Source organism: Ailuropoda melanoleuca, chromosome 3 (genome assembly GCF_002007445.2).
Source record: "Ailuropoda melanoleuca isolate Jingjing chromosome 3, ASM200744v2, whole genome shotgun sequence".
Taxonomy (NCBI): Eukaryota; Metazoa; Chordata; class Mammalia; order Carnivora; family Ursidae; genus Ailuropoda; species Ailuropoda melanoleuca.
In genome coordinates, this window is record NC_048220.1 from 122,254,791 (window position 1) to 122,282,303 (window position 27,513).

At 37.3% G+C, this 27,513-nt stretch overlaps 1 protein-coding gene across 1 annotated transcript in view; it reads left to right on the plus strand.

Annotated features, from left to right (window-relative positions):
• Positions 1-27,513, plus strand: part of ZFR (zinc finger RNA binding protein) — an 81,933-nt gene that overhangs the window by 10,623 nt on the left and 43,797 nt on the right. The window contains exons 2-8 of the mRNA XM_034657047.1: positions 8,289-8,571; positions 10,767-10,911; positions 13,119-13,337; positions 19,998-20,245; positions 23,447-23,638; positions 24,361-24,652; positions 26,739-26,932. Coding sequence (XP_034512938.1) covers positions 8,289-8,571; positions 10,767-10,911; positions 13,119-13,337; positions 19,998-20,245; positions 23,447-23,638; positions 24,361-24,652; positions 26,739-26,932 — 1,573 coding nt within the window. The remainder of the gene's footprint in view (positions 1-8,288; positions 8,572-10,766; positions 10,912-13,118; positions 13,338-19,997; positions 20,246-23,446; positions 23,639-24,360; positions 24,653-26,738; positions 26,933-27,513) is intronic.

Here is a 27,513-nt window from a genome sequence, read left to right on the forward strand (position 1 = left end):
TGGGAAATCTCAGACGTTCTTTTTAGATGTGTTTCCTCTATTCTTTTTCTCCATTTGTAACGCTACTTAGATGTGACTTACCACTTTTTATTCTATCCTCCTCCCCTTTTAACCTCTAATATTTTTCATCTCTTTGTGTCTGTGTGCATTCTGAGTAATTGTGGGGATACTTTCTAGTTCAGTAATTTTTTTATCAGTCGTGTCTAATCAGTTATATAATGTCTTAAGTTTTGGATTATAATTTTTGTATACTGTATTTCATTTCTGGAAAGTAATCAGCTTCTTGGTCCTTTGTCTTAGTTTTGATAGTCTCTCTTACTTTTTTTTTTTTTTTTTTTAAAGTAGATTCCACGTCCAGGGCAGATCCTAATGCAGGGTTGAACTGAAAACCCCAAGATCAAGACCTAAGCTGAGTGGTGCCTCGGTGGCTCGGTCAGTTAAGCGTCTGACTGTTGGTTTTGACTCAGGTCATGATTTCAAGGTCTTGAGATTGAGCCCTCCATGGGCTCCATTCTGAGGAGTCGGCTTGAGATCCTCTCCCTCTGCCTCCCCCCCAAATAAGTAAAATCTTAACAACAACAACAACAACAACAAAAAACTGAGCTGAGCTTAAGAGTCAGACACTTAATGAACTGAGCCACCCAGGTGCTCCCCCCTTTTTTTTTTTACTATAAGTGTACTTATTTTGTATTTTGTATATAATCTAATAACAATCTTTTCAAAATTTTTTTTATTCTGCAAACTCTTGCTTCTAGTAGCTTGTTCCCTTATGGATTCATTGTGATGCTTTTTATTGCCATCTCCTGTTTCTTAGAACATTGTAGCATTTAGAGAGGAAAATGTGTTTTATGACATCTGAAAGCAGTATCAGCTCAGAGATATATTAAACTAACTTCTTAGCTTGGAGTTTTCCTAATCAGATAAGGTGAATTCCAGAACCCAAAACTAGGGGAAGGCTAGCTTGTAATAAGTACCTGTCAGGGCCGGTGCCTGGGTGGCTCAGTAGATTAAGCTGCTGCCTTCCGCTCAGGTCATGATCCCAGGGTCCTTGGATCAAGTTCAGCGTTGGGCTCCCTGCTCGATGCAAGCCTGCTTCTCCCTTTCCCCGTGCCACCCCCTAGCCCCGCTCATGTGCTTTCTCAATCTGTCTCTTAAATAAATAAATAAATTTTTTTTAAGGAGCCGTTAGGGGAGGGGCGCCTGGGTGGCTCTGTAGGTTGAGGATCCGACTCTTGATTTCGCCTCAGGTCATGATCTCAGGGTCATGAGATGGAACCCCCTGATGGGTTCCATGCTCGGCTTGGAGCCTGCTTAGGGTTCTCTCCCTCCCTCTCCAGCTGCCCCCCCCCACCCTATGCGCACACGCTGCTCTCTCAAAAAAAGAAAGAAAAAATGTTAGGGGAGACTTCTCTCCTCTTTACCCAGAGCCAAGGCTGAGCTAGGAAAGTTTCTTCTACAGTTTTCCCTTAAAAAGGGAAAAGACTTTTTTCTAATTCACCTTCTGTGCTGGTTTCTTACAGGAGTCCCAGAGTTCTAGGCCATTGCTTCCCAATGCCCTTTGTGCCTGTTAACACAAAATGATCCTTAAGAGCAGCACACTAGATAAAGTGGGAGATTTGGAGCCCCCGATAGAGATATTGAAGTTGTAGGCAACAGACCCAGGGCTCTGACCATGTTGGCTGCTCATTTTCCCTGAGAACTGTTCCCTGTTACAGAATAGAAGACAAGTTTTAGTTTAAAGGTGTAAAGAGCAGAGAAATGAATGATGAATCAAAGTTAATGCTCTGTATCATAAAATGGTAGTTCTCAGAGCTTATGGATTTGGGACCCCTAAAGCAGTTATAATTATTGAAGACCCTACGGAGCTTTTGTTTATGTCGGTTATATTAATATTTACTGTCTTAGAATTTTAAAAAATATTTAAAGAAATAAGATTACTACGTTAACCCCAGATTTCTTTATGTTAACTATAAAAAAAATAACTATATTCCTGTCCTCCAAAATGAGACAAGAGACATTATTTTATATCTTTACAAAGATTTGTATAAATCTTCTAAATATCTCAATTAAAATGGTCCTTGGTCTGCTTCTGCATTCAGTCTGTTGCAATAGATTGTTTGGATTAAATTATATGAAGGCAGGGGCGCCTGGGTGGCACAGCGGTTAAGCGTCCGCCTTCGGCTCAGGGCGTGATCCCGGCGTTATGGGATCGAGCCCCACATCAGGATCTTCTGCTATGAGCCTGCTTCTTCCTCTCCCATTCCCCCTGCTTGTGTTCCCTCTCTCGCTAGCTGTCTCTATCTCTGTCAAATAAATAAATAAAATCTTTTAAAAAAAATTATATGAAGGCAATCTGTAATTGAAAAAGGGATAACCTCCTGGATCCTAGCAGTCCTTGGATCATATTTTGAAAAGCACTGCTGTATAGAAATTAAGAGGTATACCGATGTTTTCCCTGTTACCAGATACCACTTATAAGGACAAGCCACTGGTATGCATAGCTGTTTTAATGCTGGTAGTGACTGTAACTTTAGTATAATGTAAATCCAGGTCTTATTAATGGAATTTGAAAGCACTAAAAATGGACTCAGAGTTGGGTATAGGTTAGGGTCAAGACCAGAAATGTAGAAATTAGAATTGAGTTGAAATAGCTAGACAGGAGTATTTTAAATTTGTGGTTGGTTGGTCATTCAACTTGCCATTTTGAAAATTATGTTTTAGGCTTCTCCCCCCCCAAGAATAATACATAATGTAATTAAAAATAGCATAGAAGGGATGTTTTTTTAGGTTTTATTTATTTATTTTAGAGAGCATGTGCACGTGCACGCAAACTGGGGGAGGAGAGGGAGAGAATCTCAAGCAGACCCTGCACTGAGTGTGAAGCCTGATGTGGGGTCAATCTCACAACCCTGATGAAGATCATGGCCTGAGCCAAAACCGAGAGTCAGACACTTAACCATCTGAGCCATTCAGGCACCCCTAGAAGGGCTTTTTAAGAAAACAGCATTCCCTTATTTTCCTAATCCCTTCTCCCCAATTCCACTTTGTACGGACTCCCACCTTTAAAACGTTCTGGTTTTATTTCTAACTCCCTATCATTACATAATATGCTTCTCTGTGTCTTGATTTATTAACGTTTTATGCAATATATTTTGATTTCCTACAGTCGTAGTTAAGATTTAGTACACACCCTTTCAAGCTTCTCATTTCTCCTTCCAGGTTCAGTGATAAGGCTATTCCTCTTACTTTCAGATACCCCATTTCCAACAAAGGTAGTCAGTATCTCAGTACTCTCTGTTTTAGGAAAAGAATCTTGAAACACTTGTGCTTTACTTCTCCTCTTTCTCCACCCCATCCCCCAACTTAGTTGTAGTTCTACTTGTGATTAACATTTACATTATATTCTATAATCATAGTTTATCTTCTGTAATTTAGGTTGATGCTAAAACTTTAAGGCAGAAACTTTTATTATTATGACTGTAATTAGTACTTACTGTGGATCCAGGTGGTGGTGTTCTATGGTTATCATTCCTAACGTGTTCCATTTTTACAACCCTGTACCACATAATAGAAGAATCTTCCTCAGTTCAAGTTCAAATGGATGTTTGCTTTTTTTTCACCCTACTAATTGCTTAACTGGTGTCTTTTACCAGGATCATGCCTTTCTTGAGCAATGTCATATTTGGTAAAGTCTTTCATTACCTTTTTTCCCCCCAAAATGTTTTTGTTGCCTTGATTGTATCTTAATATTTTTCCAGGCTCCTCGTCTACTGTCTATTGGCCAATCCTTTATTTTCCTGGACTTCTCTCTCCTGGAGGCTTCTGTCCTTTTTTTTACTTCGAGTCCGAGCTCACTGCGTCTTTGGGCCTGCTACACAGCTGCTGACCTGGGCTTTCATCTCCCTCCTGGGTTTGGGCCCACTATTTATAGGATCCCACAATTTCTTTCTTGTTTTATTTTTTGTTAAAGTACATCTTCATGTCACTTCAAAGAAAAGGTATATAGGAGGTAAACTCTTTCAGTTCTTGAATGTCAAAGAAACAAGCACCAAAAACCCCTTATTCTGTCTTAATGGTTTAGCTGGGTACAGCTAATTGTTAATACAGAACTCTGTATTAATAACCATTTTCCCTCATATTTTTAAGACAGTAGTCTACTGTTCTCTAGCCACTAATGTTATCACTAAAAGTCTGGTTTTCGTTTAGTTGTATGCAGGTGACTTGTTTTTCTTCTCCGGAGACTTTGAAAGATTTTTTTTTTTTTTTAACCTTGAGATGCTGTGAAATGCTGTATGTCTCTAGGTGTTGTTCTTTCATTCTGTTTTGCGCTCTGTAGGCCCTTTTTTTTAAAAATATATTTTATTTATGAGAGAGGGAGAGAGCACAAGCAGGGGGAGTAGCAAAGAAAGGGAGAGGGAGAAGCAGGCTCCCTACTGAGTAGGGAGCCTGATGCAGAGCTCTATCCCAGGACCCTGGGATCATGACCTGAGCTGAAGGCAGACACTTCAGGAACTGAGCCACCCAAGCGCTCCTCTGTAGCCCCTTGAAATTTGAAAATATGTTGCCTCCCTTCCAGAGTGGGAAATATACTTTCTTAATTTCTTTTATTTGCTTTTTTCTTTTCTTTTCAGAGTTCCTTCTAGTTGGATATTGGACTTTCTAGATTTATCTTGTCTTTTTATAGTTTTTATATCCTGATCTTGGTTATATCCCTTAACTTTATCTTCTAACGGTGTTAAGTTCTTATTTTATGGATACAAATAGAGTTTGTGAAAATTCTTGTTTGTTGCATTGAGATATCCATTCCCTGCAGGATTATTCCTGTTTCTTTTGCAGTTTATAGTAGGCTTTCTTCGACTGGTGATTTTGGTCGGCTGTCTGTTTTGGTAAGGACTCTGACTGGTTTCACTTTCTGGTAAGCAAGGAGAGAGCTGGCCATTAACCTCCAGGTTAAGTCCAAGAATATACAAGTGTTAATCATTTTTTAGTATTAATAATTCCTTAAATACTTTCTTTACCTTTTTCTCCCCCCAAGAGAAATACCCTTCTATTTTATGTATGATTCTTCAAGTATTTCTTAACCTTGCTCATCCTATATTTTTATGTTTGTTTTGTGATTTATTATTTAGTTTGTCCTGGTTTAAAATTGGTTTATTAGATTTAATTTATTCACAAAGGATATTATCTAAATAGAAGCTTCTTGTCTGCTGGATGAAAATGAAAGTCTTTTCATATTTCACAAATAGTTTTTATGGCATAAGATTTGAATTTTTATTTACTTAAACTATTTTATTTTAAAAATCATTAATGACCAGTAAGTCTTAAGTTTTATGTAGGGATATAATTTAATACCTTTTATTCTAACACTACAAACTAGGCATAAACCTTGGTTTAAAATATTTCAGCTCAAGACTAATTTGCTTAAACTAATTTGAACTTGATGTGACCTGAATTTTTAAAAATCTACTTACTTTTCAGACTTAGCCACTAGGTATTTAATTGAATTGGTATAATCCAGGCTGGTCATATACATCACATAAAAGGCCATTTTCTAAGGATATTTCAGATTGAAAGAGAATTTCCCAGATGGGTTTAAGATAAACTAGAGAGGGGCGCCTGGGTGGCACAGCAGTTAAGCGTCTGCCTTCCGCTCAGGGCGTGATCTCGGCGTTATGGGATCGAGCCCCACATCAGGCTCCTCTGCTATGAGCCTGCTTCTTCCTCTCTCACTCCCCCTGCTTGTGTTCCCTCTCTCGCTGGCTGTCTCTATCTCTGTCGAATAAATAAATAAAATCTTTAAAAAAAAAAAAGATAAACTAGAGAATCTTTATTCTGAACAGCAGACCACTGCACTAGCCCTTAACCCTTGGAAATTGGAACTAGATCATTGTTCTTCATGATGCTTTTGGTAGAGGAAATGGTTCCAGCCATATCCTGGCTATACAGAGCAGATCCGACTATACAGATGAGAGTTAGCTTAGGCAGCCCTAGGCAGGTAGTATATGGTAATTGCTAAGTGTACTGACATCTTGTTATATGGTTCCTGGGAAGGGAGATTATAAGATTTATTGTTCAAACTGAGACACATAGGTGTGAGAGCGTACTGTTATTATGGGGGGACAATAGACTTAAACCAGAGCATATCATCATCCCTTTTTTAGTCACATGAAGTTTTAAGGATCAGAGGCAGTATAAGTCAAATTGCTTGTCTAGTTGACTTGATATTCTATTCTGTTCCCACTTTGTTTTTTGTCCTGTAGGACAAGTTTTGGAGATCAGAAAGTGTGAACAGATATTCAATAAAGAGCAGTGGGATGAATGGAAACTGTATAGGAATCCAAGATTATCTGAATTTTTACATAACCAAACCCTTTTTATGCAGTGTAGTCTGAATGTGTGAAATTTTATCAGTAAATGTTAAATACAAGTTTCACAGAACTGGTGTACTTATATTTTAAATATAATTCTTTTTTCAGTTCTAGGAATTTTGAAGAAATATAATGTTATTGGCATTTTTTCTTAAGGATATGGAATTATCCATAGAAAATGTCAATCCCAAACCCAGTTTTTCCACTATTATAATTTAAATTTCCCTTTTCCTGCCTTTTAATTGTCATATATGTAGAAAATATTAGCTACTTTTAATATCAAAATGTGGAAAACCTCATCCAAATATAAATTATAAGAGTTTCTTTGGACTTTGTTCTAAGTTTTTGTTTTTTTTTCTTTTTCATATTGGGCTGAAATCTGCCACCCTTCCATCCATTGGTTCTAGTTCTGTTCTCTGGAGCAGCATGGAGTAAGTCTCTTCTATTAGAAGGCAGCTCTCATATCTTCCCCAGTCACCTCTTCTAGACTGAATGTTCCCAGGTCCTCCACTTTTTATGTAAAATAATAGCCATACTTATAAGCTTCATATTGATTCCCTTTGAATACATTATATAAGTATCAGTGTTTTCCCTAATACAGTTAAAATGTGACGGCCCCAAATTTTAATTCTATGCCATATTTCTATGGCAGTGTGCATACCAGTGAAGAATATCCTGTACTATAACCCATGAATCAGACACTTATTAGAGCAGCTTCAGCTTATGTCAGGTATTTTTTTCCTTAGCTATTCTTAACTGTTGGCTCATATTAAGACTCATGGTCATCTAAAACCTGTCAGCTGAATAACTGTTGGGGCTCTCCTTTTTTTAGAAGGCATTTCTGCCTTGGTAATAAAGCTTTAGCAAGTGTAACTGTGAGTGTTTTAGAGAACCTAGAACAACAAATAACACTTTCATGTGCTTAACATCTGTAAGCCTTGGTTTTATGTGACACAGACTCTCAATTTAAAAGTTAAAATTTAAAAAAAGTTAAACATTACTCTGAGAACTTTAGCTGGAAATTTATTTGATTTACAGTTTTGGAAAATGTTTTTGCCTCTTTGAGTTTTAAATGGTTATGATTGCAAAGCATCTGACTTAGGTCTCTTTTTGCAACATGTGCTACATTTTTGAGAGAAAAATAAATGTGTATAATGAAATGCTGCCTGTAACTTGGGTAATTTATCTAAAATAATAGAGAGTCCATTTTAGGTTTTGTGCCCTAGAGCAAGATTTCTCAACCTCAGCACTGTTGACATTCTTTGGATAATTCTTTGTTGTGGGTAGCTGTCCTGTGTACTGTAGGATATGTAACAACATCACTGGCTTCTACCCACTAGATGCCAGTAGCACACATCACCACCACCTCCTCTGCAGTTTGACCATCAAAAATATCTCCAGACATTGCCAAATGTTCCTGGAGGGCAAAATCTCCCCCAGTTGAGAACTACTGCCCTAGAGAATCAGAAGTATTTAAGTCAACTGGGTAATAGTTTCTACTTAAAATGTTTTCTACAATTGGAGTTAGAATTCAGTATTTTTAACATGATTTCTTTGTAGAGATTAAACTGTAAAATATAATAAAGAACTCTACAAGCAACAAATACTTTTTTAAATTCCTAGTTTCATCAAGTTTTCTTTTCTTCCTAATACTGCTTTTTATCCCAATTTGGCATTCCTGATTTGTGATATGGTCCATGATCTTAAGCATAGTATGTGTGACTGTCTAGTGTATTAAGATTAAGAAGTAAAAATTATACAACAGTAACAAATATGGTATTGATTAGACTTACTGAGTTCAAATACTTGGTGTTTTGTAGTTCATGATTAAATTTCTTGAAAATGTGCTTTTTATTTTATTCAACTCTTAGATTTTAAAATTAAATTGTATTATGTTTATTCTTCTACTCCACACTATAGCCAGCAGCCAGCTTCGGGTGTAGCCTACTCTCATCCAACTACAGTTGCTAGCTACACTGTCCATCAGGCTCCAGTAGCTGCTCACACAGTTACTGCTGCCTATGCACCAGCGGCCGCCACAGTTGCAGTTGCCAGGCCTGCTCCAGTAGCTGTTGCAGCTGCTGCAACAGCTGCTGCTTATGGAGGCTACCCCACTGCACATACAGCAACTGACTATGGTTATACCCAGAGACAACAAGAAGCACCACCACCACCACCCCCAGCTACTACACAGAACTACCAGGTAAGAAAACTACTGGTTTCAGCAGTCTTAACACGAGGCTTCAGTGGCCCTAGTGTATGATACAATGTCCAAGCCAGTGCTTACCAAACTTGGGTCTTCCAAAATATACCTCTGATGATAGAAATGAATGTGTATTCTTAGGTAATTTAGGGACCTAGTCCATGTATTAAGCTCCCTTGCAGTGAGTTTTTATTGATAATTCCCCTGAGTCCATTCCAGTCCATTTTTTACATTAATTACTAGTTGTATATTTAACCAAGGTTTTCAGAAAAATGAAGACATTGGGAAGATGCTCCTTGTTTGTACTATGGCAGTATTCCTCTTGTCTCCTGTTTCAAGAACCATGAGCCTAAGCTCTATGGGCCAAACAAATTATATGGTGTCTTCTTGGTACTTAACAAGGGCAGAAATTCTGTTGCCTGTACATTCTTCCCCTCAAAGTATTCTTTCTCAGTATGTAACAGAAATTGATGCTGTGCTCTTGTATCCTATAGTTGCTTTTGGTTCAGTCTTATTTGGAACATGAAGATCTAATTTCCTTTTATAGTACTATGTTTATCATGGTACTAAATTACTACTTATTTAAATTTGGATAAATCTGAACCTTTATTTTTCTTTTAAGATTTATTTGTTTGAGAGAGAGCATGCAGGAGCTAGGGAAGAGGGAGAAAGAGAATCTCAAGAGTCTCCCCGGTGAGTGCAGACCCTGATGCAGGGCTCCATCTCATGACCCTGAAACCACGATCTGAGCCGAAATCAAGAGTCAGACACGCAACCGACTGAGCCACGTAGGCTCCCCTGGTTCTAATCCTTTAATAACCTGCTTTCTATTTGTTTGCTTTAGGATCTTCTGAACTTTGCCTAGTTTTTCTATACTTTCTAAAGTATGTGAATTTATTTTGTTAAGTAATGAATTGACATATGAATTATAATATTAGTATTTTTTATTAATATTTGGCAAGTTATATGGGGCACCTGGGTGGCTCAGTTGGTTGTGTCTAACTCTTGATTTCAGCTCAGGTCATGGTCTTGGGGTCATGGAATGAGCCCCCACAGTGGGCTCTGCTCTCAGTGGGGAGTCTGCTTGAGATTCTCTCTCTCCCTCTCCTTTGCCATTCCCTCCTGTGCTCTCTCTCTAAAATAAGTAAATAAAGAAAAGATATCTGCAGTTACTAAACTCAGAATTCCTCTTGCCATGTGTCATTGTTTTCATTTTGTCCAGAGACAGAATGTAATAAATTCCATTGTTTTTAATGTGTATGAAGCCCATCATTTTCTGGGCCCTGTCTACTTCTTCAGCCTTTCAACCTGCATATCTCCCCATCCCTCCTCACTGTTTAGTGCCAGAATTCACCCAGCTCACCTTGATCTTCACTGCCTGGGAGGTTCATATATAGTGTTCCTTCTCCCTAGAACCTGTGTTCCCCTTTCCTCTCCTCCACCCAGAAGCTTCTATTCATTATGTTAATGATAGTGGTAAGTAGGGGTGCCTGGGTGGCTTAGTCAGTTAAGCGTCCAACTCTTGATCTCAGCTTAGGTCTTGATTCAGCTCAGGTCTTGATCTCAGGGTCATGAGTCTGGCCCTGCATTGGGCTCCATGCTAGGTGTGGAGCCTATTTTTTTAAAAAACAAGTTGTTAATAATAATAGTGGTAAATAAAAAAGAATGAAAAGAAAGCTGGAGTAGTCACAAAGGACATGCAGGTGGTCTTTACTATGAGATCCATTTTTAAAGCAAAACTGCTATGAACTTCTTAATAGAATTTTTTTTAAGGTTTATTTATTTGAGTGTGAGAGAGAATCCTCAAGCAGACACCCCCCGACCCCCCCACCCCCCCCGCCCCAGAGCTCAACACAAGACTTGATACCAGGACCTGAGCCTAAATCAAGACCACCGCTTAACCGACAGAGCCACCCAGGTGCCCCTTTCTTAATAGAATTTTAAAGATAAGCATTATTTTTAAATGTTTCAATGATTTTTTTTTTCTGATGTGAAAGTTAAACATGCTGCTTGAAATGGTTTTGACCTTATTTTCAAAGTCCAAAATGAATGCCCTTTGTTTTGAATTTGACTCTTATACCTAGGTCTATAGTTAGTTTTTTGTTTTCCTTTATTACACTTTTATATAGTAGAGTTAGGAATTTTTTCCAGCAGCTTCACTTACAGCAAGATTTTCTTTCATTCCCTTTCTTTAGGACTCATACTCATACGTAAGATCCACCGCTCCTGCTGTAGCGTATGATAGTAAGCAGTACTACCAACAACCAACAGCAACTGCTGCTGCTGTAGCAGCTGCTGCCCAGCCTCAGCCTTCTGTTGCTGAAACCTACTATCAGACAGGTGGGTTTTATTGGCATACACAGTTTCATTGCAAACTACCGAAATATATTATTCATTGTGCTTAATGAAGATACCCTTTGAGTCCACCTAAGTTCATTGTATTATATTACCTCAAGAAGGAGAGTCTAGCCATGTCCTCCTCTTCTTCTGCTCCATGCCTTTGAGTACCAAAGAGGGAGAGGGCCATGGTCCCAAATCATAATCGTGCCCTTCTCTCCCCAAAATGTACTTTATATCTGGTCTTCCGCTTACAGTTCTCTTCCTGCTGTGAAGTAAGCTGTACCGTGGGAGTTGTGGTGATAACTTCTGGCCAGGTCCTTATCTTCACCAGAAATGCCCAGAACATACTGCTATTGCCCTTGTGTAACCAGCGGAGACTCTTTGTGGGCCCGTATTTTTAATTCATCTTTCTCTGGTTGATAATAACAGGTGGTTCTGTTTCCAGCCTCAGATATTACAGTAAATGTAATGGTTCAAATACAGGAAATAATTTGTTTTCAAGGAAGCCTACATATTTGTAGTCTTTATTTCTTTTTTTCTTTTTTTAAAGATTGTTTTATTTTATTTATTTATTTATTTTAAGATTTTATTTGACAGAGAGAGTGCACAAGAAGGGGGGGTGGCTGGAAAAGGGAGAAGCAGGCTCCCCACTGAGCAGGGAGCCTGATATGGGGCTTGATCTGAGGACTCTGGGATCATGATCCAAGCCGAAGGCAGATGCTTAATCCACTGAGCCACTCAGGCACCCCAGGATTTAGTTAAAGAGTGCATGTGAGCAGGGGGGAGGGGCAGAGGGAAAGAATCTCAGTCAAGAGTCATACACTTAACTGACTGAGCCTCACAGGCACCCCTTGTAGTCTTTAAAAGATGGATTTTTTTATAGAGACTTAACTGAAAATTTTTAAAACAAAGCTCTCTGAGTCCAGAAAAGTAAACAGTTCCTTTATTTTAGTTATTTTTGAAGGACCATGAGAGTGTGGGTAGAGCCTTGGATTAGGAAAGAGTAGGACTGGCTTCTAGTACTGGCTTTACTGCTAATGTGGGTGAGTGATTTTTACCTCTTTTCATCTCTGTTCTCTTACTTGTAATGAGGTAGTTGACCCAAATCTCTCTATGGTACTTTTAGTTCTAAGACTTCTGTGAGTCCCTAAAAAGTGGTATAAAAATATTTTGAATTATAATGACCAACTTTTCTTATAGTTTCTTCTCTAATAATTTGTGGGTACACTGATCTTTAGTGAACTTCCTGGTTAATTTTCAAAGTTAGATTGTGTTTAAGAGTCAAAAGAGTCTTAATTTAGTCTTAGCTCTGACATTGACTGTGTGCCTTGTAAGCCATTTAGCTCTTGGACATTAGTTTCCTTTTGTAAAATGTCCTCATCTGTGTGTCATGTGGATCAAGTTTTATACTACATGTAGATAGCAGTTTTATAAATCTTAAGTGCTGTTTATTTAAGGTGCCTTAACTAAGCATAAAGTGAGTTCGGCCCCCTGGTAATTGGGCCTTTATCAGGAATTACATTTGTATGCTTTAGTGATCATTAATAAGATTATTAATTTAGGGCTTGATAATAAGGTTCATAAGATTCTTAGAGTGAACATTTATTTTGAATATGGTCAAAGGCAGCAGAAAGTTTAGCAGAAACATGAATGGTAGCCATTTAAAAAGAGCTGTACTCAACCTGTTGATATTTGAGGAATTAAATCAGTGGCACCTTGTGAGTTGGAATTAGACTGAAGTTCACTATAGATTAATAAAATGCAATGATTGGTATATGAACAAGTTCGATATAATTAAATGTTGACATTTCTACTGTGAATTGAAATCATATTTGAGCCTCTTTATTCGCAATATTAAGCATAACCCTCAAGTTAGACTGACTATCCTAAATACACACACATGCCTTTTCTAAAAACTTTATTAGTACGTGTTTTAAGTAGTACTGCTATTTCAGTTAGTTGTAAATTTGGACAAAATGCCATTTTGGAAATACATAGAAAGCATCTGGGAAGGGATGGTAAATGAATTTATATAGATTTATATTTTATTCAGTTGGTAATAAGAATTTCAACCCTTTGGCCAAGAAGAAATTGCTAGCACCAAATTTACAGTTGATGTTTACACTTTTTCTGATTTTCAAGAATATTGATACAATAACTGTTGAGGTTCACGTTTCTAATTTTCTGAAATCTCTTTGCCATTTTAGCCCCCAAAGCGGGTTATAGCCAAGGTGCAACTCAGTATACACAAGCCCAGCAAACTCGACAAGTGACAGCCATAAAACCAGCCACACCAAGTCCAGCTACCACTACTTTCTCCATTTATCCTGTATCTTCCACCGTACAGCCAGTAGCAGCTGCAGCTACTGTGGTGCCATCCTATACCCAGAGTGCTACTTACAGTACCACGGCAGTTACTTATTCCGGTAAGATGGATAAACTGTGTTTAAATGAGTAAACAAATCAGAAACTTATTAGACACTATCTTGATGTTCTGTGGAATGAATGATCTTACTCGCAGTAGCAATAATTGAATTGGTAGGTGTTGATATATGTGTATGATGTGACAAATGGACTATAAGTTGTGTTTTGGGGGTTTGGTTTTTTAAGTCAGGATATATTAACAATGTAATGCTCTTTGGGCATTTGAAAGCCAGTCATGAGTCCTGGGCCTCGCGTTGCAGTTAGAGAAAAAACACCTAGTATTTTACAGGGTCATTTTTTTTCCTGACTTTTCCAAATGAATTTGAAAACTTAAGGTTAACATTCAAGGACTACCACTGACAAATTGTTTATATTGTTTATTTCAGCCACTAGAGAACTATTTCTTTATTAGGAATAAGTAATCTTGAAAATACTGGGTAGCCTTTGTAAATATCCATAAGATCGTTATATAACATATGTCTCTTGGAAGGACAGACTAGCTCTATTTTCCTTAAATAATCATGTGTTTATTTTATTATCTTATTAAGGAAATTATATATTTCCTTAAATAATCATTATACTAAGAAATATAATCACTAATACCTTACTATGTTCATTGCTTTTGCTAATTTCTAGCTAAGGTACTTTGCATTATTTCAGTGATTAAAATCACTTGTTGCTTTTTTGTAGACAGCGTAACCTTGTACTACTATATGGTTTTGTTCTGCATTTTATTTCTCTCTCAATACTTTGTCTTGTTCTGTGGAGGATTTAAGGCAATATCGGCAATTTTAATTCTTGATATTTTGCTGCAGTTTGGGTGTTAAAAGGCTAAGTACTGAATTAAATTTTTTTTTGTTTTTCAGAGTTTGTTTTGAGAGAGAGTGCAAGGGCACGTGCTTAAGCAGGGGAGGAGTGAGGGGCAGAGGGAGAAGGAGAGAGGATCTTAAGCAGGCCTCACTCGCAGCACAGAGCCCAATGCGGGGGTTGATCCCATAACCCGGAGATAGCAACCTGAGCCAAAATCAAGAGTCAGACGCTTAATGGACTGAGCCACCCAGGCGCCCTGTTTCTCAGAGATTTTTTTTTTTTTTTTTTAAATTTCTTACGCTCAGTGCTTATGCTGGGTGCTAGGGATATGGTGGTGAATTAGGCATACATGGAATATTTAGGAATAACAGTTTGTTGTGGCTGGAATACAGATATAAGGGGTAAATATGAGGAGATAAGGTTGGAAATGTCAGTGTGAAGCACCTTGCAGGCTCTGTTACGGTATCTTTGTTTATCTTGTGGGCCAAATGGGTGCCGAAAAGGAGCAGTGGGAACAGATATATAAGTTAACTGTGACAACCATACAGAAGTGAATTGGGAGTGAGGAGAGGTTATTATTCCTAGATCTGTCATTTGTGATTGCCCAGATATAACTTTTCTCCCCCTCTTTATCACTGATTAGTTTTTATTTATATCTGATTAATCAATTATAACTGTAAATGTAATTATTTCAGTGAGACCTGACTGGACACATTTTTTTTTTTAATGTCCACATTCAACAAAATTAGGAGTATGATAGTATTCTTTCCTGTTATTGCTTCCGTCTTATAAGTTCTCCTCCCTCTCTTTTCTGTCTCTCTTTCATTGTCTCAGTTGCTTGAATATATCTTACACAGATGAAGTTATTTTTATTTACTGCTATATTACATGAGTAATACATCATTTAAAACTAGAGACTATAGATAAGAAAATATTAAATCACTGGACATGTACCCCTAGGTACTAATTGCCATTAACATTTTGGTGCATGTTCTCTAGTTTTATTCATGGGAATATATGTATGCAGTGTATACATTTTTTTTAATAAAAATGAATCTGTCTATGGGGCGCCTGGGTGGCACAGCAGTTGGGCGTCTGCCTTCAGCTCAGGGCGTGATCCCAGCGTTATGGGATCGAGCCCCACATTAGGGTCCTCCGCTATGAGCCTGCTTCTTCCTCTCCCACTCCCCCTGCTTGTGTTCCCTCTCTCACTGGCTGTCTCTATCTGCCAAATAAATAAATAAAATCTTTAAAAAAATAAAAAAAAAATTTAAAAAATGAATCTGTCTAATGCATACCATTTTGTTAATTGCTTTTTTTTCTCATTGTGACTGTTCTTTCATGTCACCAAATATAAGATATTCTTTTGATTTGTTTTTCTGTAACTTTTTATTTAAGAAAATTTTAATTCTGCAGAAAATTTGAAAAAAATAGTGTAAAGTCTATATACCATTTACCTAGATTTACTGGTTATTAATATTTATCATATTTGCTTTATCTCTTAAAACATTTCAAATGGGTCAGCATTATATTTTTAAGTCGTAGATGACCTGGTGCTTTGCCTAGAATTCTTCAGTCTATATTTCCTAAGAATATGGGCATTCTCTTACATAACCACATGCAAATATCATTAAAAGGAACTGAATGTGGATATTGTCTAATTCTTTAGTTGTCCACAAGTGGTTTTTATGGCTGAGCTTTCTAAAATGTTTGGTGTGTCTGCTTTGTTTTAAGTTCAGGGTCTAATCAAGGATCATGGGTTGTACTTGGTTGTCGTATCTTGTTAGTTTCAGTTTCCTTTTTATCTTGTCTCTCCTGACCTTGACATTTTTTAAGAGTTCAGGCCAGTTGTCCTGTAAAATATCCCACAATCTGGATTTATCTCCTTTCTTTATGCTTAGATTTTGGCAGTTTTTTAGTCAATAAAACTACCTAACTAAACTTCTGTGTTTCATCACATCAGGAGCACATAAGTAATGCTATAAATTCCTTATTGATGATGCCAAGTATAATCACTAATTGAAGTGGTGACTACCAGATCTCTCCATTTTAAGGATACCTTTTCCCCTTAATAATTAACCAAGTAATCTATGGGCCTATTACCCAACTACTTTACACTCTGTGGTGTTAGATCCTTTGAAAGTGTCTTAACAGAATCAAGTTCTACAGTGATGGATATAAAATCTTATTACATTGATTCTTAGCACTCTTCTCTAAGGAAGTGTCCCCTCTCCTCTTCTTTTTAGTATTACTATGGACTCATTCTTTTTTGTTCAGTGTAGTACAATCCATTACTCTCATTTTTCTTTTTGAGGCACATGTTTTCCCAGATTTGGCCAATGAGATTCTTTTCAAACTCGCTCTTGAGCCTTTTGGACTTGGCATCATTATTCTTTGAGCACTTTTTCCTTTTTTCCTTCCACAGTAAGTTATTACTGATACACTTCAAGCATTTCATGACCAAGACTCACAATCAGCCATTTCACAAAGGAGCTGTGGTTTCTAATATGGTATTTAGAAGTCAGAATTTACGCTTAGAAATACATAGTTTTTAATGGCTGCATAATATTTTATTGTATGACTGTACTATATAGATTTTAAAGTTTCTTGGGATGCTAGGTTTCATATTAGGGAAGAACTAGAAACAACAGTGGGTAAAATAATCCTTGTTTGAAAAGATTCGTGTATTTGGTAGTTGTTTCCCTAAGATAAATTCCTAGAAATTCCCGTTATGTCAGAGGTTATGCACTTTAAAAAATATGTGATACATAATGTGAAATTGCCATCCAGAAAGATCATTATTAGGACTTCTGAGTTCTGTATGCACAATTTTATTAGGTCAGCTATTTTTTTCCTGTCATTAAGCTTAGTTCTAGAATCTTGGTGGTTCTAGAATCTTGCTAAATGGTGGTTTGTAACATGCTGAATTTACTACTGAAATGGTATGTTTTGTTTCTGATATTGTGCATTTAAAAATTATATTTCAACTTAACATGTAACTTACTAATTGGTAAGCATTTTTAATAAAAGTACTTCTTTTTTTCCTAGAGGTGGAGGGAGAGGATGAGGGGGAGAGAGAATCCCAAGCAGGCTCCACTCCCCACGCATAGCCCAACATGGGGCTCAATCTCACAACCCTGAGATCATGACCTGAGCCTAAATCAGGAGTCGGATGCTTAACCGACTGAGTCACCCAGACACTCCTAATAAAAGTACTTTTTTAAGTGAAACTGTTTTAGCCCTCAAAAATTGAGCTTTTATTTAGAGATGAAACCTTATATTTGTTTTCCCATAGTGCTTTTACAAGAAACGTACATTTGTTTGCTAATAGTCATAGGAGATTAAGTAGTAAGCTATATTTACGCTCACCTTTTATTAGTTTTAGACTACAGGTGTGCAAATGAAAGATTATTTTGTAAATATTAAGCTTAGCCTGCTGATTTTTGTAGTTTAAATAACTCAGTGTTTAAAGCACCTCACTATCTCTTAGCCTCAGTTTTCTCATCTGTCACGTAAGGATAATAATACTTGCTTTATAAATCTGTTTTGAGACTTTACTGTGTCTGGAACACTGCCTCTCATGCTATGGATTCTCAATTGAAAAAAAACAAAAATAAAAAAAAACTAAAATTCCTGGTCAGCTTTGTAGGATGTTATTGCCCTTATGCTACTTTTTATTTTCTTGATACATTAATTCATGAGGTTACATTTATGTGGCATTTCTACAGTTTCTATACACAATAGCTAGTCATTTGGGAAATGTCTATTTAAAAAATTTCATACAGGGGCGCCTGGGTGGCCCATTGGTTAAGCATCTGCCTTCAGCCCAGGGCGTATTCCCAGGGTCCTGGGATCAAGCCCCGCATCAGGCTCCCTGCTCCGCTGGAAAGCCTGCTTCTTCCTCTCCCACTCCCCCTGCTTGTGTTCTCTCTCTCTGTCAAATAAATAAATGAAATCTTAAAAAAAAAAAAAAAAAATTCATACAGAAATCATGGTCCTAGCCAGTTATAATTTAAAAATAGCTTTGTTAGTTTTAACTAGACAATTTATGATGTTTTAAAAGTGAAATTTAAACTGTACATATTTCTGCCTATAACTTTGAAGGCATTTGGTCTTCTGTCACATTTTTAAGTAACATAGGATATTGGTAAGACTGACCAGAAGAGTTTACTGATCTATAGTTTTTCCTTTGATCAGTTACATCAGTTGTTTTCTAGTTGTTTTTTTATCAGATCATATGATTATTATTGATATGCCTACCTGCTTCTTCCTTTTACTTTTACATGTTTTCTTCTCTTACCATACTTTCTATCTTTATAAGCATTTGTATAATTTAATAGCCTGACATAAATGTCTAGGAAGGCTTTTCATGCAAATTACTTGATTGCACTGTTTTCTAGATACTTCCAGTTTCAGATGCCTTTGATTCTCAGTTTCCATGCATCTTAAATCCTCACCTTTCCAATTCATGTCATGTTTTCTTTCCTATGTGTGTAGATGCCTCAGAGCTAGCAGGTCATAAGTCTTTTCTTTTCAACATAGCAGTCTGCATTTGAGAGACCAAAAGTTCAGTTTTCCTTAAGTAGTTCTTATGTGCCATCCTGGCAACTAGGAATATTTTTCTTGAGCCTTACATGACTCTTTGCCCAGTTACTGCAATGTGATAAATAGGGAGTCCACCAAATTTCCAGAGATCTTAGTTTAGAAAGGGGTAAGTTTTCCAGCTTTGTGGTAGGCTTATAAATAAAATCAGCAACTTTGTCAAAATTTAAACTTCTGTAGACTTTTAAGTCTATAAATCACTGAACATAAGCAACATGTATATGTTACGTCTGTATCACTGACTAGTTTGGTGTGCTTGTTCATTAAAGACTTTGAACAGTGGAAATGGATAGAATCAGTCCCTGCATTCAACCAGAAAATAACAGTGCTCTTTTTCTTTTGGAGAATGAGAACCAGTGTTTTTGGTCCTTAATTCTAGAATTTTTTTATCTGTTGTCCTATATATTCGTCTGAACTCCAGCTCCATATCACAGACTTCTGCTAAGGTTTCTTCACCTTGCTTCTCCAAACCAGCTTCTGTCGGCTCCTTGCTTTTATCAGTTGCACAATCCATCAGTCAATCACTGGGATTGAGAGTCCTGGTGTGTTTCCTCTTCCTTTAAATCTTCTATCCTCTTAGGCATCAAGCATATAAAAATCTTACTTTAATGAGTTTCTTTTTTTTTCTATCTAATATCCTAGTTCAGACTCTCCCTCAAATTCAGCCCTTCCCAAATTGTATGCAGAAGAATTCTTTTTGGGGAAATATTAACAGATTCTGTAACCACGTATGTTTATCACTCTGTCTCGTCCTACCAACTGAACTGTAAGCTTCTCGAAGTTAAGGACCAAATCTTATACTCTTATGCCTTTATAACACCTGGCATGTGTTGAGTTAAAAATTTGTTGATTGACTTAAAAGAGGGTAAATAAGATTTTTCCAGGTTTTGTGAGATATTCATTATTTGTAAATATGCACATGTAAACATACCTTTCCTAGCGCAATTTATTGAATTTAAATTCATAGCATTTAGGGGCGCCTGGGTGGCACGGCGGTTAAGCGTCTGCCTTCGGCTCAGGGCGTGATCCCAGCGATCTGGGATCTAGCCCCACATCAGGCTCTTCAGCTATGAGCCTGCTTCTTCCTCTCCCACTCCCCCGCTTGTGTTCCCTCTCTCGCTGGCTGTCTCTATCTCTGTCGAATAAATAAATAAAATCTTTTAAAAAATAAATAAATAAATAAATTCATAGCATTTAACTTGGCCTTTTGTAATTATGTAACATAATCTTTGTTTGATTTCATTTGTAAGGTACGTCTTATTCAGGTTATGAAGCAGCAGTGTATTCAGCTGCATCCTCCTACTACCAACAGCAGCAGCAGCAACAGAAGCAGGCGGCAGCGGCGGCAGCAGCGGCGGCAGCGACAGCTGCCTGGACAGGGACCACCTTTACTAAAAAAGCACCATTCCAAAATAAACAACTGAAACCAAAACAGCCTCCCAAACCGCCCCAGATTCACTATTGTGATGTTTGTAAGATCAGCTGTGCTGGACCACAGGTACTTACGTTGTATGTTTTACCACGAGCCTTTAGTTATTTTTGATAGTCAAGTATGGTTGATATTCTAATTGTAACGCTTACAGAGAAGGTTTATGTTTTCTTTCCTGTTAGCTTTTAGCTAACACATACATAGTTCGTGAAGCAGTCTTTTTTTAAGAAGTACTTGTATTGAGACAAGAATTTTATTAAGAAAAACTTTAAAAATGATTATGTTAATGAAAAATGGGCAAATTATACTTTTTTCATGAAAGATATTTTGTTCTTTAAATAAAATTTAAATTTAACTTAGAAGTTTTATATTCAAATTAATTGGGGTTAGGGGTAAGATTGACTTTTTATTTCTCTTATAGTGTCCACAGCTTGCTTTATAAAGCCTTTATACAAAATTCTTCAGCTTAACACAGTTGCCTGTTGATTTCCTTAGCTCTTCTTGGAGGTCCATGTTGAGTATATGAATAGAATTTTACAGCTGAGAAAGGATGACCATAGAGATAATTCAGTTTTACGTACTTGAATTAAAGATGCGAGGACTTTGTCAAATGTGATATTTTTTGGAGCATATAAATAGCAGAAGAAATTGTCTTTCTGAAATATTAAAAATCCTTGAAATAAGTTCTTTTAACAATCTGTAGTTTGCAGGATAACATTCCTTTTTTTTTTTTCCCCCAGGATAACATTTCTAATAAGGCTAATAACTTTTGTATATGCTTTATAGAATGTTACTTATTTCTGTGTAATTTCCTCTGTGAGGGAATAGAAACTTTGGGAACAAGAAAGATGTAAGGGGGCACCTGGGTGGCTCAGTCGTTAAGCATCTGCCTTCGGCTCAGGGAGTGATCCCAGAGTCCTGGGATCGAGTCCCACATCAGGCTCCTCCGCTGGGAGCCTGCTTCTTCCTCTCCCACTCCCCGTGCCTGTGTTCCCTCTCTCACTGGCTGTCTCTCTCTCTGTCAAATAAATAAATAAATAATATCTTCAAAAAAAAAAAAAAAGAAAGATGTAGGGACATGTCTTTTTCAAAAATATCAACTAATGAAGCATGTAAAATATTTATTCCCTTTTTCCCCCAGGTTTTGTTTTTTTCCTGTTACACCTTAAAATCTGTGATTTAGGCATGAGTGTTCATAAAGTCTAATGTGTTCAACCCTTATCCTGACATTATTTGTTAATTTCTTTAGGAGTGACTTTTTAGATAAGAATTGACCAACAGTTTGGCAGATAAAAGGCATATTATTGGAAAGGAACAATCTTTGACTCTGCAGTAGTTTCTCTCAGTTAAATTGTCTCTGGCCCGCCTGTGTACATTCTTTAATATACTAGATTAGTACTATTTACTTTTTAATACTGATTTTTTAGATTATTTTCAATTACCAGCATTCCCTGAGTTACACAAATTAGGAAATAATTGTGGAACATTTAGTACATATGACTAGTTACATAAAACCTTCTCCCTGTCTTGAGTGTGATAAGAAATAGTCTCACTGTGATGGGGTCGGGGGAGAGGGAGCAGGTAGGGAATGTTGGCAGGCACCCAGGATTAAACATGGAATATATCCTACTCTGCGATGGCTATTGAGAGGGGATGATGCCATGAGTGGCAAATGTAGACCAAAGAGATGTGTTGAGTATCTGGTACCCATATAAAATAATAAAACATGGGTCTAATAGGTGAAAAGTAGCATTCAGAATGAATATAGATGAGGCTGATTATTGGTTTGGAGTGTCTAGATCTTTATGAAAGAATAGGCCAGGGATACTTAATGCAAGTCAGAGGCAGTGCCTTAAGTGTCTAATGAGCCTTAGAGAAAAGCATCATTGACATTGTAAGTTAGAATCTAGATGTGGATATAAGGGTGGGGGGAGAGTAAGGTTCAGGTTTAAGGGGCCATGGTCCCAGTCCTGGCTCTGTCACTGTGTGACTTTGGACAAGTTGGAGACCTTCACATCTTTGGGCTTTTGTTTCCTCACTTATTAAGTACTTGCCCTAAATAATTGAGGTTCAGACTGCTTCATGGAGCTGCTTCAGGCCACTGCAGATAATGAGAGGAGAATCAGATGACTGGGTTTTAGGTCTCCCTCTTTTGTTTCAAAAACAGAGCAACTTCCCCTACTTCTGCATAAGATTTCACTTGGGGAAAGCATTCTCTTGTTTAAAAATTAGAAAATCATTGTTTTAGGTAATCTCTGAAGTTCCATCCAGCTCTAAATTCTGTGATGAATATACAGTTTTATGCTAATGATACGTCTGTCTTAAAAACAAATTTAAAAATAAAACATGAAAGAGGAAGTATTTGGCCCCACTCAAGAAAAAAGAAACAGCAGTCCTTATTAACCTCCTCATTTTAATAAATCTGCCTTCTTTAATCATCTGATTCCATACAGTTGTTTTGTTTTGTTTTTTTTTAAGGATTTTATTTATTTACTTGACAGCACGCGAGCACACAAGCAGGAGGAGCAGCAGGCGGAGGGAAAGGGAGAAGCAGGCTCCTCACTGAGCAGAGAGCCCTTCATGGGGCTCAATCCCAGGACCCTGGAATCATGACCTGAGCCGAAGGCAGACACTTAACCAACTGAGCCACTCAGGCACCCCCAGACAGTTTTAAATATACAATTTCACAATTTTATTGGCTGGTATTACAATAATATTGTTTTTCATTACAAATATATGTAATTTTGGCTGTTATATATATTTTAAATAAGCTTTTATTCAGGATGGCATGGGTTCTATATGAAAACACATTCTGAATTGGAAAAGTTAGTTTTATCAATAAATACGCTTGTTCGTAAAATGTCTTGTTACCATTCAGTAACTTTTTGTGTGATATAGATACATTCACTCCCTCATCTTAATTCTACAATTAAGTAATTTGTGGAATGGTCACTGTCCATCATTATACATAAGCAATAAAAGATTTAAATTCTTAAAGCTGGAAGTGGTTACCTTATACTGTTAATATGGCTATATATGGAAGTCCTTTGTAAATCAAAGTGTTAGATAAAGGTATTCTTTGTAAGCAAAATACGAGAACCACAGATATATCACATATATAGGAAATCCCACATGCTGTTGTTCAGTTGCTTTTACAGTTGTTTTAGTGCTCATTTTTAAATGAGTACTAGAGATTTGAGAATTGAATAATTTCAAATGATATAGATTGAAAATTAGCAAAGCAACGTTTATCCTTTTTGTTTGAAACAGACTTATAAAGAACATTTAGAAGGACAGAAACATAAAAAAAAAGAAGCCGCATTGAAAGCCTCACAAAATACCAGCAGCAGCAACAACTCTACTCGTGGGACTCAAAATCAGCTACGTTGTGAGCTCTGTGATGTGTCTTGTACAGGAGCAGATGCATATGCTGCCCACATTCGTGGTGCTAAGCATCAGAAAGTAGGTGTTTTTTCCCACACACCCTTATGTCTTACTCTGTTTTCTTTTACTTTTTCAATGGAGGGTTTAAATATAGGTGGTTTTAAAACTTGAAAATTTTGAGTGCATTATAAGCTTTGTTTATATGCCATTATACATAAAGGTAACATCAAATAGTCATTGCTTAAAGAGGGAAGGATTGGAGACTTTTTTCTTTGAATTAAACGAGATCATTTATTCTTCCAGTTGGAAATTTGTTGTATGATTATTTTCCTCTTGTCATGCTTAAGTCTAGGTTGATATGTATGTAGCCAAGTTGATTTCATCTTTCTTTCCCTTCGTTTCCTAACCTCATGGTAAATGGAATATCGAAATCTGCTTCACGGAGATTGTTTTGAAAGTAATGAGTTTTGTGTATATACATATATAAATAAAAATAACAAAGAAAAATATAGTTCAGATTTTCATTTTATAAAGTCTTTCATGCCAGCTCAGAGCAACCAGGGGTATTCACAGAGTCATCAAAAAAGGGATGGATTTTGTTTAGTTTATGTTGTTTAAAGCAGAGGGGGTGTGTGTGTGTGTGTGTGTGTGTACATATATAGAATTTTTTAAGGTTTTTATTTAAAGTAATAAAAAATATCCATTTTTTTTATTTCTAAAAACAAAAATAAACTCTTTTAGAAAAAGTTAAAAATCAGTGCTTTTTTGAGTTTCCTCACAAATGTGCTTTTATTTTGTAGGTGGTTAAATTACACACAAAACTTGGTAAACCCATTCCTTCAACAGAACCAAATGTCGTTAGCCAAGCTACTTCTTCAACAGCTGTGTCTGCTTCAAAACCAACTGCCTCTCCCTCAAGCATTGCAGCAAGCAATTGTACTGTGAATACTTCATCAATTGCAACTTCTTCAGTGAAAGGTCTTACAACTACAGGAAACTCGTCTCTTAATAGCACATCCAACACTAAAGTATCAGCAGTGCCTACAAATATGGCTGCCAAGAAAACATCTACACCCAAAATAAACTTTGTTGGCAAGTACTGAAGATTCTCTTTCTCCTAACTGTCAAAGTGATGTTTCTCCTCCATTACAGGACTAACCCTTCAGTTTTATGCTCTTGTACCCATCTCCCTTCTTCTCTGGGATCTTACTTGATCATGTATCTTTTTTTTTCTCTTGAATTTTTAATCAGTCCTACGTCTTCTAATGGTTTCTTCCTTCTTCCTTTTGGTCATATAGGTTTACCTGTGTCCTCCATAGTCTTTAAAAAAAATAAAAGAACAAAAAATAAAAAACCAGACATTTTCTTATTACTATAATCCTCTCAAGCTACAGCCTAATTCTTACTTTCTCTACCTCTGTACTTCTTATCCATTCCTCAGTCTGTTCCAGTGTTTCCACTCTACTCTTCTGAAACTACTTTCAGAGGTCACCAAAGATCTAATTGCCAAATCCAGTGACCAGTTTTCAGTCTCATCCTGTTGACCTCTCTAATATTTGACACAGTTGACTGCTATACCTCTCTAATATTTGACACAGTTGACTGCTATACCTTAAAGCTTAAAGTCTCTCTCATGTCTACCCACCCCATTCTCAGGTGTCTTTATTGCCTTCATATTCATTAAATGGTGATGCTCCTAAGATTCTGATTCTGGTTCTCATCTCACTCTATTCACCCCGTATTTACAAGTGGTCTCATTTATTCCAGTGTGTAGTAACTTTAAAATCTCTTGGGCAAACTCAAAACCTCCCACCTTTTAGAGCTATATTGTAGGAATTACCTGGTCATTATCTGTATGGCTCTCTGTGGCCAACCATTGTCTCATTCTGTCACGAGAGTGTCATGAAATAATCTTGGGGCGCCTGGGTGGCTCAGCGGTTAAGTGTCTGCCTTCGGCTCAGGGCGTGATACCGGCGTTATGGGATCGAGCCCCACATCAGGCTCCTCCACTATGAGCCTGCTTCTTCCTCTCCCACCCCCTGCTTGTGTTCCCTCTCTCGCTAGCTGTCTCTATCTCTGTCGAATAAATAAATAAAATCTTAAAAAAAAAAAAAAGAGTGTCATGAAATAATCTTGTCTAATTGCTGCTTTTTTCACATGGAAAATTTTATTGACATTTCTACCTGTTTACTGTCTCCTTCGGTTGTGTACATAGTCTTTTTTTTCTGTCACTACAGTGTTTCTACAAAAAAAATGCCTGTTTTTCTTCATAGTTTTTGCCTTGTTTTTAGGTCTTCCAAGTCTCTTCCTCAGGGCTTTGTCTCCTATCACAGCCAGTTTCTTCAAGTTTATCAAAGTCATTTTATTAAAATACGTGTCAAATTGTGTTAGTCTCCTGCTGAAAAATTTTCAGTGGCCTTCTCCTTGCCTGTAGGAAAAACTGTATTTCTTATATGCCAGCTGAGGCCTTCATAGTCTGAATGTGTCATCATGTCTGCCTGCATAGTAATTGATGCTGATATCTTCCTTGAATTTACCATAGTCTTTTAAACTTCGTGTTCTTGTGTCTGTTATCCTATATAGACATCATCTTCTTCTTTCTGCTGGGCCATGTTCATACTTGCTACTCTTCTTTCAAAGCCCAGCTCAAGTGACACACCCTTAGTGAAGCCTTTGCTAACTGGATCCTGTTAGAGGGTAGAGGCTCCCCCCCTTCTTTTTTTAAAAACCATTCCCACCACACTGTGTTCCTACTTACTGTGCACTTACCACATTGTATTATAATTATTTGTATCTTCCCTTAAATTGTTGGCATCTCAGAAGCAGCTACTGTATCTTATTCTTATATTACCAGGACTTAGGACATTGCCCAGTTCCTTGGGAGGGAACTGGGATACAAACATGATTTGGGTTTAGACCCTACCTTTTTTGGTATTTGCTGTTACGAGAGTCATGGTGGGGATGGAGAGTATCTTTGGGTGCTGGAGAAGGGAAAAATGTACTTCGTTAACAGGATAAAAAGGCCAAATGGTTGATGTGTTCTTCAAAATTCTGATGTATGTCAAACAGGAGTTGGACTAATGGTGAAAAAATAACTTTATCTGAAATTTTTGTTGTATCAGATTGTAATTTACAAAAAGTGAATTAAAATTACTATAATTCTTTTATGCTCTTCTAGGGGGGAATAAGCTGCAGTCAACAGGAAATAAAACAGATGATTTAAAAGGAACCGAATGTGTTAAAAGCACTCCTGTCACCTCTGTACAGATTCCAGAAGTAAAGCCAGACACCGTGTCAGAACCAGTCACACCTGCATCTCTTGCTGCTTTGCAGAGTGATGTGCAGCCAGTGGGCCATGATTATGTGGAGGAGGTACTGATTTGAGAATACCATCACTGTGAGATTAGTATAGGAAAGAAGTGTGTCACTTTGGGGGTGCCTGGGTGGCTCAGTCGGTTAAACGTCCGACTCTTGGTTTGAGCTCAGGTCATGATCTCAGGGTTGTGAGATTGAGCCCAATGTCGGGCTCCATGCTGGGCGTGGAGCCTGCTTAAGATTCTCTCCCTCTGCACACACCCCTCCCCCCCAGAAGTGTCATTTTGTTGCAGGAATGCTTTATGCATAAAATTAGATTTAGGTTATTTATAAAAGAATATCACAGGTGTGAGATCAAGCCCCGTGGTGGGCTCCATGCTCAGCAGGGAGTCCACTTGAAGATTCTCTCCCTCTGCCCCCCCCAAATAAATATTTAAAAAAAAAAAAAAGCATGCTCTTTAAGCTTGCATAAGTGATGCCATAATTTTTTTTTTAACTTTTTCCTACCAGTACCATCACTGTGATATAAAGTAGTTTTCTATTTGTTTGGTAGACATTCTTGTATCCTTCAAATAACCTGAATATAAAGAGCAAAAAAAAAAAAAATTGTGAGCCACAAAATAATGACAGAGCCAATA